The sequence below is a fragment of the Capra hircus genome, chromosome 23, assembly GCF_001704415.2.
Source record: "Capra hircus breed San Clemente chromosome 23, ASM170441v1, whole genome shotgun sequence".
Classification (NCBI taxonomy): domain Eukaryota; kingdom Metazoa; phylum Chordata; class Mammalia; order Artiodactyla; family Bovidae; genus Capra; species Capra hircus.
This window is the reverse complement of record NC_030830.1, coordinates 2,842,833-2,858,971: the sequence shown is the minus strand read 5'-3', so window position 1 is coordinate 2,858,971 and position 16,139 is coordinate 2,842,833. Positions and strand designations below refer to the sequence as shown.

The 16,139-nt window shown below is 47.3% G+C and overlaps 1 protein-coding gene across 2 annotated transcripts in view; it reads right to left on the bottom strand.

The window, feature by feature from the left end:
- Positions 1-16,139, bottom strand: part of BMP6 (bone morphogenetic protein 6) — a 144,693-nt gene that overhangs the window by 9,175 nt on the left and 119,379 nt on the right. For both annotated transcript variants that reach the window (XM_018038922.1, XM_018038923.1), the window contains exons 3-4: positions 1,258-1,406; positions 455-652 (exon numbers count right to left, since the gene is read on the bottom strand). In XM_018038922.1, coding sequence (XP_017894411.1) covers positions 455-652; positions 1,258-1,406 — 347 coding nt within the window. The remainder of the gene's footprint in view (positions 1-454; positions 653-1,257; positions 1,407-16,139) is intronic.

The following is a 16,139-nucleotide window of genomic DNA, read 5'->3' as shown; positions in this document are numbered from 1 at the left end:
AAACTTCCCAGTTGAATGAAAACCAATGAAACCCGTCAGAGAGGGGTGCCGGAACTGACTTGCTATCACTCCCAGCCACGAGCACTGACCAACACGAGCCCACCCTCTACAAATGCATGAAGTCTGTTCGTCACCACTTCCCGGGTGTAATGCAATTTGGAGAAAATGCAGTCATTCCCTGGATCTTTATGGGAATGAAGAAGAGCTGGGAGAAATCTGATCAGACAGAAGGACGCTTTTCTGGAACAACAGACACTGAGGCTGTCTCAACCTGCAGACGATCTTGGGGTCACAAGGGCTCCCCTCTGACGGCCTAGGCGCCGTCCAGATAATCCAGGGCACCTACAGCTGCATGTGGGCCTGCAGAAGCTGCGCAGTGTCTGCAAGCCTCGGCAGGTCCTGTGTCCTCACGGACGCCCCGGGGCCCACAGGGAAGACAGCGTCCCCAACCCACCTGAGGCGCTGGAGGCCCGTGACACGTCCTGGGCCGGGGTGGAGCGGTTCCGGGCCTGCTGCCGGCGCCGCCCGGGGGCCGACCGGGCACTGCGCACATGGACCTCACTGGCCTTGAAGAAGGCCACCATGAAGGGCTGCTTGTCGTAGGGGCCGTCCCTGCCCACCAGGCCTGCCGCCCCGGGGCTGATGCTGAGCCCTGCAAGGCAAATACCAAAGCACACCTCTGAGATGTGGTACCAAAGCCTGGCGTCCACCTGCAGCCAGACACCCGAGCCTCCCAGGTACCCTCAGAGAAGAGGAGCCCGCGTGCGGGGAGACACGGGGCACCCTGAGCCTTCCCCCCTCTTCCTGCCAAGGTCCCGGGAGGCAGGGCAAGGGGTGGCAGGACCCCCAGTTCCCCTGCTTCTGCTGCTATCTTCTGTTCACGCCCATCTTCCCGATCTTATGTCTCCCACCCAGGAAGGTGACTTCACGGGCTGACTGTGTCCAGCCCGAGGGGACTGGGACCTGCCAAGCTCTGATACTGCAGGAAGAGATGCTGGAAGGGCCTCCACAAACCTACTCAATGTCAGCACCTAGACCTCGCCCCGGCCTTCCTCTTTAACTCAGCACCCCGCTCCTACCCCTCTCTGAGGCTCCCAAACCATCTTAACTGTCCCTGAGTCCTTGCCAAGAGGCCCTGGGGCAGGTCTCTGCTTGTCCACTGGGGCTCTGGGAGGTTGGGAAACGGGGGGCCAACTGGGGACCACGGCTGCCCACACCTGCCACCAAGGAGGTGAAGGCTCGAGTCCCTGAACTTACCGTCGCGCGTAACCACGCTCAGCTGCAGCCCCATGTTGTGCTGCGGGGTCAGGACCCACAGGTTGCTGGTGGCCGTGATGTCGAACTCTAGCCAGCCTGCCTCCGAGGCCCACACAGCACGTGTGCCTAGCAGAAACAGGTCTGAGTCTCTGAAAAAGAGAGGAGACAGCAGGTGAGGGCACAGGGCCCCGGCTCAGCCCTCAGTCCCGCCCCGCATCAGAATGCAGGCAGGACAGCTGCCCGTGCCCACCCATCACACAGGACACGCACCCGGCGCCATCCAGGCGAGTACGCAGGCACTGGGTGTGGCAGAGACACGTCCGCGGGATCCCAACTGCTCGTGCCAGAGGCGTTTAGATTTAAGAAAAAATAAGTCAACAGGCCTGCGATTGTTCACTTTATGGCTAACGAACTCTAAAAAGAAAATGGAGGGGGGTGGCATGAAGAAAAGGATGAAAAAAATACTAAAATCAGGATTAGCAAAGATGAACATTTACTAAGTTTTGATTTTTTTTTTAAATGAGGGCCCGACAATCCTCACGTTTTTACTTTCTGTGGAAGGGGAAACCAGGATTCATATGCTATTTCTGAGCATCAATACTTTTTTTTTTAATCAACACCTTTGCACACAGCCTGCATTAATAGCCGAGTCCTTGCTTGTGTGGACCGCAGACTGGAGTCAGTGTCGGCCCCGCTGTGAGCCGCCTGGGCTCCTGTGAGGCAAACTCACCAAGCCCATTCCTTCCACTGGACTCCACAGGGCTGCTCTTGTATTTACATACACAGGTGGTTTTTTTTTTTTGGTTTTTTTTTTTTATAGTTTCCAGCTAACATAACCCAAGGGATCATAGACAGACAGGGTGAGGGACCCATATGTTGTGACAAGGCGGCGTGAGGGACAGTCACCTCGGGGTGAGTTGACGCCCCAGGGTCAGGGGCAGAGAGTGGCCTGGAATCTCTGTGACAGGGAGGGGGAGGTTTCTGCCCTCCCTGGAAAGACGCAGACCCCCTGATGCTGGAAACATTCTGCGTGGAGAGCTTACAGGACAGAAACATGACTAAATTCAGTACTTAACTTAAAATGAGCATCATAATACGGGCAGCATACATTTAAATCCGTTACAAAGTGCCTGCATCTGCTTGGCTTGGGCCATCCTGCAAAGTAGGCAGAGTATCATTACCCCCATTTTACAGCTGAGGAAACTGCGACTCAGACATGAGTTCACAGACACATCATGGTCAAGACAGAAGCTAGTGGACCCTGAGTTTTCCACAAGGGCCTTCCCGCCTTTTGAGATCATGATGAAAGACAGCCCGCAACAAAGGAATAAAATGTATCTCTAGTCCATCCAATGGTCTGGAGGCCAGCGAAACATCTCAGTGAAAAGTCTTAGACTTCTCAGAGGGGAAACAGTTTTTCCTGTTTACACGGCTCAGAGCTGGAAGGCAACACTATTGTCATCTTTTCCAAGCTCGGAGCAGTAGGTGTGGCTACGCAGCGTTTACTCAGCTGCTGGACAGGGTCTGCGGGGGGCACGCCCGGCCTGCCATCTATAAAGCCCTCCCTTCAATGTGTGTGTCACAGCCCCTGCTGACAAATTACCCCCAACCCCGTCACTAAGGTGACTGTGGGCGGACAGATGAGGGGGTGTTCGTGGAAAACAGCAAGAGGGGACGCAAGTCCAAAGCTTTGAAGTGAAGATGTGAAGACATCAGTTCTGTTCTGGAAGGTAGGAAAAGACTCTCATCCAGAAATAATACAGAACCAGGAACAGCGATGTGGGGACAGTCTGGTCCTGAAGGAAGCACCAGACACGTTCTTATCAGAGGAGCAGCTTCTAGAATGAGGATGTGGTGGGGATGTCAGCGTGAGGACTGCCCCCGAGGGCCAACAGGGCCCATGGGGCACCATGGCTGAGGGGAACTGGTAGCTGGGCGTCAATGGGGGCAACTGGCAACATGTTCTTAGGACTTGTAACAAGGATGCCAAGAAATACAGCCCAAGATATGAATGCAACATGGCTGGCAGAGCTCAGTTCAGTTCAGTCGCTCAGTTGTGTCCGACTCTTTATGATCCCATGGACTGCAGCACACCAGGCCTCCCTGTCCATCACCAACTCCCAGAGCTTACTCAAACTCATGTCCATTGGGTCAGTGATGCCATCCATCCATTGCACCCTCTGTCGTCCCCTTCTCCTCCTGCCTTCAATCCTTCCCAGTATCAGGGTCTTTTCAAATGAGTCAGTTCTTTGCATCAGGTGGCCAAAGAATTAGAGTTTCAGCTTCAGTCCTTCCAATGAACACCCAGGACCGATTTCCTTCAGAATGGACTGGTTGGATCTCCTTGCAGTCCAAGGGACTCTCAAGAGTCTTTTCCAACACCACAGTTCAAAAGCATCAATTCTTTGGTGCTCAGCTTTCTTTATGGTCCAACCCTCACATCCATACACGACTACTGGGAAAACCATGGCTTTGACTAGATGGACCTTTGTTGGGGAAGTAATGTCCCTGCTTTTTAATAAGCTATCTAGGTTGAGCTAGAATGAGATTTATATTTCAAAAGTAGGGCTCATGACGAATGGGGGAGTCTGTCAGCTGAGAAAGTGGGAGATGGCCAGAAGGCCATCATCCAAAAATGGGGCACAGACAGCAGAGGACAGGAAAAAGAGGGGAAGGGTGTGGTTTAAAGAGGACAGAGGAGGCAGGTGAAACCATGACGGGGAAGAAACGGAGTCCACAGGGTGTGTGGGCTTGGTGGACACAGGAGCCTGCACTGCAACCTGACGCTGCTCCAGGTCACCCAGGGGCCCCCCACGCCGCCCCCCAAGGACGTGGCAGTGCTTCAGGGACACGCCTCGGTGACTACAGGGAGGACAAGGCTGGTCCTCACCGATGACGAGACCAGGGGGTCCACACACGGGGGCTGCAGCTGAGCTCCGGGGCTCAGGGCACTGAGGCCAAACCAAAGACAGCCACGCAAACAAGGGTGCTCAGGCCCCTGAGAGCAGGGGAGATGGAGCACGGGGACTTAAAGTAACCAGGCTCGGGGCCTCCCCAGCGGTCCGGCGGTTAAGACTTCAGCTTCCAGCGCGGGGAGTGTGGGTTCAAACCGTGGTCAGGGAGCTGGGATCCCACAGGCCTCGTGGCCAAAAAACCAAAACATAAAACCAAAACAAATTCAATAAAGACTTTACAAACTGGTCTACATAAAAAATAATAATAATAATAATAACTGGGCTATCAGGCTGGCGGAGCAGCAAATGCCTCCCGGGCTTCCAGCGCTCAGGTGCCGGCCGAGCGCTCCTGCCGGCCCACAGAGGACGGGGAGGCCGGTCCCGTCATGGCTCCCTCCCGGAGCTGGCAGCGCGCAGCCTGCAGAGGTGGGGTGTGTGACAGCCACACAGGGTTCAGGGGGGCGACCAGAGCTTGAAGCTGGAGCCCCGGCTCTCAGCCACCACGCATACAAAAAGTGGAGTCAAGAAAAGCACAGGACAGATGCCGTGTGATGTTGCTTATCTGTGGAATCTTAAAAAGATGATACAAATGAACTTAATTACAAAACCAGAAACAGACTCACAGAGAACGGTCTTATGGTTACTGGAGGGGAGAGCAGGGGAGGGGTACATTGGGAATTGGGGATTAACAGATAACATGCGACTGTGCATAAAATAAACAAGGACCTGCTGTACAGCACAGGGAACTATTTTCACCTATCATGTAATAACCTATCGTGGAAAAGGATCTGAAAAAAATATATATATATATGAATCACTTTGCCATACACCTGAAACTAATACAATATTATAAATCAACTCTACTTTAATAAAGAAATTTTTGTAATGTATAGGGCAGAGGGCTTGGAACACCCAGCAAGGGCTTGGAATAAAGTCAGCGATCCAAACTCACTGCCCATCAGTGCCAGTGGAGGCTGGATACAGAAGTCAGGTTTCAGATGCTCCAGGCTAGCAAAGGAGAGCAGTCAGGGGTGACTCGGCATGTCAGGACAGGAGGAAGAAGGTCGAGATGCCTCACATCCATGGCTGGCATGCCAGCAGCCTCCCCGGCTTCTCCCTCTTCCCCTCCGAGCCCAATGCCCTCCATCTAGATACAGCCATCACTGACACACATCCAGGAAGGGAGAGGGTTTTTCACAAGAATGATCCTCTGAGGGGGAACCCCGCTGGGTCAACGCTGCTTGTGACTCAGGTGGGTAAGAGACACTATTTATGGCAAGTCACCAAAATGGGCCTGGTCTGTCCACAGCTGTTTACCTTTCTTCAATGATACATGACCTTCTCAGTCTACGGACTCTGTCAAAGGGTCACCTCTAACAAGACACACCCGGTTTTGTGACATGAACAGCAGAGGTTCCCTTGTAAACCACTCCAGGAGCATCAAGGTCTTCTTTATGCAAGAAGGAGAGTGCAATTTTCAAACAGAATGAAAGTCAAAAATCAATCATTTTAGGAAATCAGAGACGAAGCCAAGGGTTTTTACTTTCTTATGTAATGTATATACAGAGTCACATCTAAACTTTTACCAACTAAAAAGATAGAACAGAATATTTGAAAACACAACACTGCAAATCAGAGTAACTGCTACACAGATTTGAGTAACAGTGAATGAACATTGCTGTATATATAATAATGTACACATTATATATTACATATATAATATGTTCATTCACTCTTGTTACTCAAATTATATAAATTATGTATTACAGGGTTGCCCTGGTAATTATTATTCCCAGACAATAAAGAATCTGCCTGCAATCCAGGAGACCTGGGTTTAATCCCTGGGTCAGGAAGATCCTCTGGAGAAGGGAATGGCAACCCACTCCAGTATTCTTGCCTAGAGAATTCCATGGACAGAGGAGCCTAGCGGGCTACAGTCCATGGGGTCACAAAGAATCAGACATGACTGAGCAACTGACACTTTCTTTCATATATTGTATATATTACATATTATGTTAGTGAAAGTCACACAGTTGTGTCTGACTCTCTGCAGTCCTGTGGACTGTAGCCCGCCAGGCTCCTCTGTCCATGGAATTCTCCAGGCAAGAATACTCGAGTGGGTTGCCATTCCTTTCCAAGGATCTTCTGGGACCAGGGTCTCCTGCATTGCAGGTGGATGGCTTACTGTCTGAGCCACCAGGGAAGCCCACAGGAGTGAAGGGAAGGCGCTCAGTCGTGCCCGACTCTTTGCAACCCCGTGGATGGTAGCCCACCAGGCTCCGCCGTCCATGGGATTTTCCAGGCAAGAGTACTGGAGCGGGCTGCCGTTTCTTTCTCCAGATATTATATACACTATATGGTATATATTGGGCTTTCCTGGTAACTCAGCTGGTAAAGAATCTGCCTGCAATGCAGGAGACCCCGGTTTGATTCCTGGGTCAAGAAGATCCCCTGGAGAAGGGAATGGCAACCTACTCCAGTATTCTTAGGCTTCCCTGGTGACTCAGACAGTAAAGAATCCACGTGCAATGAGGGAGACCTGGCTTTGGAAGATTCCCTGGAGGGCATGGCAACCCACTCCAGTATTTTTGTCTGGAGAATCCCCATGGACAGAGGAGCCTGGCAGGCTACAGTCCATGGGGTTGCAGAGAGTCAGACAGGACTGAGTGACTAAACATAGCATACACTATATTATATAATCAGCCAAGCTCCCACTGACTTTATGGCAGTTGAATTTGCCCAGTTTTCACTTCTAGGACAAGCATGGCATAGAGAGAAGTTTCAAGCATCAAAGGCACCAAAACTCAGTAAGGGATGTTTCTTCTTCGACAAACCAACACAAACCCCTTTGCTGTCAGGATAGTAACACAGCTCTGCACTTACACGCTATTCACCACGGGACAGCTCTTACATGCGTTAGCTCCTCACAACCGCCCAAGAGTGTTCATACCATCCCAGGCGTACAGAGCGGGGAACAGAGGCACACGTGTGTCACGTGGCTTGCTCACAGGCACTCAGCCAGCATGAGCACAGCGGGGATGTGGACCCAGGCAGCCTGGCCCTGAACCATCACCACGGAGGTTCCCAAGGCCGGTGGGCACCAGACTCCCCTGGAGGCCGTGTTAACACACAGACTGCTAGAGTTTCGGGGGCAGGGCCTGTGAGCTTGCATCCCTGTCAGATTCCCAGGTGACTCTGCTGCTGCTGGTCTGGGGACCACACTTAGGGCCACTGTTGTTGAGCACTCTGCCTCTCTCCAAAGTACAAGGAGAATGACCTCGGCCTGCTGTTTAGACTTCAAGTTTCAAGCTGTTAGCTCTCAAAATACCTTGCCTCTCTCTCTAAAATAGTACAAAGTCATGTAAACTTCATGAGTAAATGCTTGATGGTCTTGGGGACTGGCCTTACCCCTGGGGATTTGTCAAGTGAGACTAACAATCAGAATCACAGGTGAGATTAAGTCCAAAGTAGCAGGATTATCAGAAGGCTTGCTTCTGTGTGTCCAAGACAGGGAGCAGGGGAAGATGGAAGGTTACTTTGTTCAAGTTCAAGACTACCTAACCTGTGCTTGGTGACCACACAGATGCAATAATGTTCCCATACACTGGGGTAAGAGGGCGGCAGAGGACAAGATGGCCAGATGGCATCACCAACTCAGTGGACATGAACTTGAGCAAACTCCGGGAGGTAGAGGACGACAGGGAAGCCTAGTGTGCTGCAGTCCATGGGGCCACAGAGAGTCAGACATGACTTAGCAACTGAACAATAACAACACACTGGGGTATATATCCCCCCACGCCCCAGTGATCGGGTACAGACTGAATGAGGTTTTGAGAGAGTCAGTTCCTAGGTAGGTTGATAAGAAGTCCGGGGGTCCGCAAGAAGAGAGGGATCTGGAATTCTCCAGGAGGAGGAAAGGACAAACATTTTTCTTCCCTCTACATTCCTTAGTCCTAGTCACATGAGTGAGTGAGTGAATTCGCTCAGTCATGTCCGATTCTTTGCAACCCCATAGACTGTAGCCCACCAGGCTCCTCCATCCATGGGATTCTCCAGGCAAGAGTACTGGAGTGGGTTGCCATTTCCTTCTCCAGGGGATCTTCCCAACGCAGAGATCGAACCCGGGTCTCCTGCATTCCAGGCAGATGCTTTAACCTCAGAGCCACCAGGGAAGCCCAAGTCACATAAAACGTTTTTATCTTTAAGCCTGGAAGTGATGATTATACAGCAAACAACTCAGTTTAAACAACTCAGTTTAAACTCTGTACTAAGGATTATACAACAACAACGTGTCCTGCTTGAGGACAGTTTCTCCTTCTTGAAAACCTTCTGACTCATCCTGATATTTTAGAATGTATATTACGGGAGTGGGTCTGGTAGGATCTTTCTATTGTTAAATTCTAATCTTGTTCTCCTAAAATGTAAATTGTGGGAATGGGAGTGGGTCTGGTAAAATTTTCTCAAACTTGAGACATTCTTTTGATTGTCTCTGGCCCCCCGATTGAATTCTTCTCTTCCGGAGGCCAAGAATCCTGGCATCTTTTCATGAGTCAGCAACAACCTCTCAATTTCTGCCACCTTTTAAACATGTCACGGGCAAATTTTATGTTTTAGTTCTTATCACCCATGCCCACACCCACATCTTCGCCCAACATGGGGAACTCTGGCAATAAAAGTGCTGCTAATTTGTGATTTTAAAACAGCTAAAAAAAAAAAATATTGACTACAACCATGGCCTGCCTCCCATAAAGCTGGACATCCTGGTGGGGAGATGCTGGCAACTAAAACATCTGGGTGTGAATAATAGAGAAGGCAGCATCGTTTCCAGAAACAAACCTATTTCCTTTTCTCTGCCACGTTTACCAAGTGGGTAAACAATTCCCGAACAAAAAGTTCTTTCTGTTCCCCTCACCCTGACGTCCCTCTCCAAAATTTGTCCTTGTTTTTTTTAATTCTTTTCTAACGTTCTCAGCTACTCTTCCAAAGAACAGAACATAGGCAGGGGGAAGAAGGCTTGGTAGCTTCTTGAATCTTGTTTTCTCCTTTGACTTCAGGGGGTTCTTTCTAAGTCTAAGCTCTTGAGTAAGAAGATGAAACTAACTGGTTACATAACCGCAGGTGTAGGTCGGGCACGTTATCCCTTTCTCAGGAGCAAAGGAACAAACACTCACTACGAAGGTCAGTGCTCGTTGGGGCCCAGGCTGAGTGTGCCAGGGATTATCAAGCCAGCAGGAAGATTTCAGTAGTCCCTGGGGTGGGAACCTGTGGCAGACCAGATTCAGAAAGAGAAACAGGCGTGGCTGGGCACAGCAATAAGAAGGCTTTGATTTTCTTCTGCCCAAACATCAATCGAGTTCTCTCATCCCGCCTTTCTCAAATTTGCCCTTCTCTTCATAAAAGAACAGTCCCAGATATCCCACTTTTGGGTCAGTGGAGATAAGAGTTCATGTTACTTCATTTCGGGAGGCAGCACTGAGTATCTGACGGAATTCATACAGCAATCACTCTATGAGCATCAGTCTGCGAGAAATGCTTTCCTAAGAACATGACTCTCCTGGATGCTGGCCCAACGACTGGGTTCAGGTCAGGTTTCCAAAATCATACTGTTTGGTTCCCAACATCAACGTCTGTGGGGATTCATTACAAAGATTTCCCAATAAAAATATGACACTTCAGAGATGGGTGCTTTGGGCCATGGTGCATCAAATGAACACTCTTACTAAGAACAGCTAAAATCACAAACCTGTTTGAAGCCATCTTAGAGCAACCAAGAAAGGTAAACACTTGATGGGGCAAGAGGTCAGAGAGAAGAGAGATGCATCAAGGCTGAGCCCTGTATTTGCCGTTGCTTTTTCATCCTGGGGCCTCTGCATACCGCAAAGATGTCGAACAGAAAGAAGCCCAGAGCCTGGAGCGGTATCACTGGCTGGCAATGCAAACTGGAGCTTCAGGAAGTTATGACTTAGAGGGCTAAGGTCCCAGAGGACTGCACAGAAGTGAGCTCATCAATGTGATCTCATAGAAGTTAGGGGTCCCTTCCTCTAGGACCTTGGCTCTTCAAGGCCTGACTGCCATGAACTCCAATATTTCCATTTGAGACATTTGCCAAATGTTAGGCTGTGTTTGCATGGAGGAAGAAGCTGAGAAAACAAGCAGAAAGAAACTGCTTAGAGGCTAAACAAAAGCACAGCAGAGTTTTTGGCAGTCTCTCAATGCTGGGAAGTTAAAAATTAAGAGTTCAGAGCCCACCATGGAAGAGAACCTCTGGTAAACAACCTAGACCTTCAGCTGAGACCCCTGAAGAGCTAAACTGCAGGAGAAAGGGAAAACAAGAAACAGAGATGCCTTAACATATCCAGAAACCTGGCCTCAGTTAGAACAGAACAAGGTGACCTGCCTGCCTTCCAGAAGAAAGTGAAGTAGACACCAGTATCTAGAACTGTTTGTCATAAATGAAGTCCAGAATATAATTTCAAAAAATGATTAGGCATGCTAGGAAATAAGACCAAATGAGGAAAAATCAAGGGAGCAAACGGATCATGAAAATAGACCCATAGGTGATTCAAATAACAGAATTTTCAGACATGATCTTAGAATCTAGTGTTATATTAAAAGAATAAATCCCAAGTTTGGTTTGTTCCAGGAATGTGACATTGGTTATAGACATCCCTCAGTATCCTTGGGGAACTGGTTCCAGGACCCAATCCTGGATACCAAAAATAGCTAGACACCAAAATCCGTGTATGCTCAAGTCCCTCACGTAAAATCATGTAGTATATTTGCATATAACCCATGCATGTCCTCCTATATATTTTAAATCTCTGGATTACTTATAGTACCTAATACAATGTAAGTGCTGTGTAAATAGTTGCAAGCACATAGCAAATTCAAATTTTTTGGAACTTCCTGAAATTTCTAAAAAATGTTTTGATGTGTGGTTGCTTGACTCCACAGACGTAGAATCCATGGAAATATGAAGGACTAACTACAGTCATCCCCCAAAATTCACAAAAAAATCCACGTAATTTCTAATTTTAAAAAACTCATGGCAAACTAAGAATAGAGGAGAATTACCTAAGTCTATTCAGAGTATCTACAAAAACATTTACAACAAACATTGTCCTTAATGGTACAGTATTAAATGCTTCCTCCCTTTGATCAGAAATCTGATAGATTTCCAATCTCAGATTAGAAACCTACCAGAAATCTGTATGGAATTCAATATTACACTGGATCTCCCGCAAGCACAATAAGAGAGGCAAAAATATAAGAATTATGATGAAAAAATAAAAATATTTATAGATGACATGATTATATTCATGGAAATTCTAAAATTCTACAGAGAAACATTATTAGACTATGTAAATTTGCAAGGTTGCTGGATATAAGATCAATATCTAAAAATCAATTGTATTTCTGTGGGTATAGCAAAAGATAATCAGACACTGAAATTTTTAAAAGATAATACCACTCACAATAGGATGGAAACTTCAATACTTGGAGTAATTCTAATAAAAATATTCAAGACCCCTCAAACTGTTAAAGGTTACGAGAGAAGTTAAAAGCAAACCTAAACAAACATTCTTGGACTGGACCACTCACAATTAGTGAGAGTCAATTCATCCCAAATTGAGCTCTAAATCTGACGAAATTCCAAGTAGATTCAGAATTTCAGAACAGAGTTTCTTTTGTAGAAATTGAAACGCTGCTTTTACAGTATACATGGGACTACAAAGGACCATCAACATCCAAGGAAAGCTTGAACAAATGTGGAGAACTTACATGCCAGATATCAAGACTTCCCATAAAACTAAAAGGCTTAAGAGCGTAATATTGGTACAAGAGAAAAATCAACCAACAGAACAGAACAAAGATCTCAGACACAGACCCACACTTATGTGGTCATATGATTTATGACAAAGATGCCACTGATGTGAATGGAAAAAGGATAGTATTTTCAATAAGTGGCCCTGGGTCAACTAGGTTTTTTTATTCTTCTATCTAAACTCTCTAATCTATGTCCATAGTTCACCTGTCATCTCAAATACCCAGTACTAGAGAGTAGAGCTCATTCTGCTGGTCTAAGTACTTCCATAGCTCACGGGCTCTCAGCATCTAATCATGACTCAGACCCGTTCCAACCTGGACTCTTCTCCAAGCCCCTCCTGACTGATTCCTCTGGTCCCGATCTCTATGAATGGTTCAGAGTAGTATGTCAAGTTTAAAATTCTGGAAAACTGCTTTTGCCTTTCAACAGTTATTTTCTCTCCCGGGACAATTATATTCTATCTTAAAAACAGGTCAGAATTGATGAACTTAGTCACATAAACAATAATTCAGTCTGGCCTTGTTTCTGGGGACTCCATCAGCATGGCCTCTGGGCGGTCTAAGTTGGAAATCTTTCTCGGTTTTAAAACCCAACTCCACCACAGTATTGCCCTGTTTCCTTGATTCAAAGTTACACATCTTCCAGTCCTAAAAACGATGCTAACATTAGGATGAAGCATATGATCCAAGCTGAAAAAACTATATATATACAAAAAAACTCCCACTTCACCTCTGTTTGTTTGCCTCCCACTCCCTCTGTTTGCAAACACAGGAGTAAGTTGTGCTATTGCTTATACCAGGAGGAACTGACTCTTAAATCTGGTTAATTAATTCTCGCTTAAACGTCTTCCAAAAGACTGCACCATGGTAAAACACAAAAAAGTTATCACACACACAGAAGACAGACTATCACTGCCAAGCAACAGATACATGCAGAGTACAGAATTTCACAGCTAGCAGAGGCACGTGGGGCCGACCCATGGACCAAACAGAAGCATCTTTCAGACACTGAAAACATTTCTGTCTGGCTTCCAAGAGATGCTGTTTGACTTCCAGATATACAAAAGTGAATTAAGAGGTAAAGTATATCTTTAACTAAATAAGAAATATAGATGAGAATGATATTCCTAAAGGCCCCCAAACTGCACTATTAATATAAAGGTACGTGAGTACATATGAAATGAGCGACATGTTACCATCATGCTGCCACACGTGATAATAGAAGGTTGACAGTTAATCAGAGCAGCCTCCAAATATGAAGACAGCTCAGCATGGATAAGATGCAAGAGAAAATGCAAAGTAAGTGGACAAAGACACCATACCGTGACTAAGTACAGCTACTTCCAAGTGATTTAGTCTTTCATCTCCTCCACACCTTTCCTTTGGAAAAGCTGCTAACAGATCCATGGTTGACCAATAGATCCATGAAGGTTTGCAGAGGTTTTTCCCATTGGGAGTCCTCAAACGCCAAAGCACCAAAGGCCTGAATTCTAACAGACACATTTTTACCCCCAACAGAGCTGTCTCCTGTGCTACCCAAACAGGAGCATCCTTACGTTCTTATCCAAGCTGAGGAGTTGAAGACGCAAGACGTGCCATAAGGGGACCCTTTCTCTCTTTCTGGCACTTCACCTTGGGACTGTCCCCACGGCATGGGGGTGACTTTGAGTAAGCAGAGCAGCCCACACTTTAGGCCTAATTTGGACTTGACACAATGTGTATACACCATATTTCATCCTTCTATAGCGTAAACTGCCTGCCCAGCTGTCTGATGTGGTCATGGCTAAACTCTAAGGAAGGGATTTGGGAAGGTCTTTCCCAAACTCTGAGCATGATATAACTGCCAGTTTCCACCAGCGTCATCATAAACATATAACAATTCCTAAAGTCAGATTTTAACAGCAAACTCATCTTAAACTACCAACCCCACTCCATACTACAGAGTTAAAAATGGGGGGAAGGGAGAGTTAGGGAGTCTGGGATAGACACATACACACTGCTGTATTTAAAATGGATAACTAACAAAGCGACTTCCCTGGTGGCACCATGGATAAGAATCCATCTGCCAATTCAGGGGACACAAGTTCAATCCCTAGTCCGGGAAGATTCCAGATGCTGGAGAGCAACTAAGTCCTGGGCCACAACTACGGAGCCTGAGGGCCCTAGAGCTGGTGACCCAACAAGAAAAGCCACCCCAAGGAGAAGCCTGTGCACTGCAATGAAGAGTAACTCTCACTATACCACAACTAGAGAAAGCCCTCGCCTAGCAACGAAGACTCAGCACAACCAAAAATAATACATAAGTTATTTCAAAAAATAAAATGGGTAACCAACAAGGACCTACTACAGAGCACAGGAAACTCTGCTCCATACGAGGCGGCAGCCTGGATGGGAGGGGAGTTTGGGGGAGAAGGGATACATGGATATGTATGGCCGAGTCCCTGCACCGTCCACCTGAAACGATCACATTATTACTCAGCTATACCTCAATACAGAATAAAAAGTTAAAAATAAATAAACCACAAAGAGCACATGTGTGCTTCTGCGTTGCCAACCCCTCTCCACTCCACGAGTTGCTCCAGTTCTTTTCAGGACTTAGATTTCATCTCTAGGCTTATTCTCAGGTTTTGAATAATGTATCAGCTGCTTCAACAAACACCATCTAGTCATCATTGTTTTTCAACTTACCTGGTCCAGTGACTTTTTACCAGCGGCATGAGGTTTCTGCCGAGTTCACAGCAAGGGCCTCCTTTCCAAGCATCTTTCCTGACCCTCCCTGGGTCAGACTCCCTAGCTGCCCTTTATAGCAGGAGGTCTGACACAGAACTCCTTCAGCTCCAGCTGAGGGTATGACTCAGCAATGAAAAACCTGCCTTTTTTTTTTCCCTTTTTCAAGGAGGCCAACTCTTTTGCAACACACATATGTCTTAAGTTGATCCATCAGATGCTACAATTTCACTGAAACACAGATTAAACAGCTATGTTTCCTCATGAGCCGGGAGAGTCCTTTTTAGCCAAGACACTCCAAGACAGTACAGATGGGGAGATGGGACCTTCCCCAGAAGGGGTCCCGCGGTTCAATCTGAAGGCCTCTGGAAGAACACGAGGAGGCCACAGGCATCCTGGGCTCCAGGCCACTGATAAGAAAAGACAATCTCCTCCTGGCCAAGCAGGAACTCTTCAAAAGCTCGAAATTCTCCCAATTCTCCCAGGATTTCCCCTTTCCTATGCACAAAAGTTAAACATATCCATCGCCAAATACTCCCGTCCTAGAAGGCAGCACGATTACAGCTCTGCTTTGACAGGGAGTCATCAAAGGTTGAGACCACTGGCGAGTCTGTTTTCCAAGCTCACTGCTGGCCCGGAGGAAGCCTGACACCAGCATCTGAAGCTCAAGGCAGCTGTTCACTTCTGGCTGAAGCTCAATGTAAACCTCACAAATAGTCTGCTAGTGTGTACTCTCTCTCTTTGGTAAAATAATAATAATTTTGCAAAAAAAATTCACAGTCACAAAAGCTCCAATCTAGTGTTTTCACCATGAAGCTTATCCTGCAGAACAGAGGAAACTGTGCTTTCCAAACAGAAGTCTGAGCCAAATAGGCACCAGCGGATTATTTCCAACACAGAAAGGCAATGAGACTGATAATTAGGCAAACTGAAAGTCAATGGTTAAATCAGTCACGAACAGATGTGAGAGTGGGACCATAAAGAAGGCTGAGCACCGAAGAACTAATGCTGTCAAATTGTGGTGTTGGAGAAGACCCTCGAGAGCCCCGTGGACAGCAAGGTCAAACCAGTCAATCCTGAAGGAAATCAGCCCTGAATATTCATTGGAAGAGCTGATGCCCAAGCTGAAGCTCCAATACTCTGGCCACCTGATGAGAAGAGCTCACTCACTGGAAAACACCCTGATGCTGGGAAAGACTGAGGGCAAGAGGAGAAGGGGATGACAGAGGATGAGATGGATGGATGGCATCACTGACTCAAAAGACATGAGTCTGAGCACACTCAGGGAGATAGCGAAGGACAGGAAAGCTTGGTGTACTGCGCTTCACGGAGTTGCAAAGAGTTGGACACAACAAAACCAACTGAACAACAAAG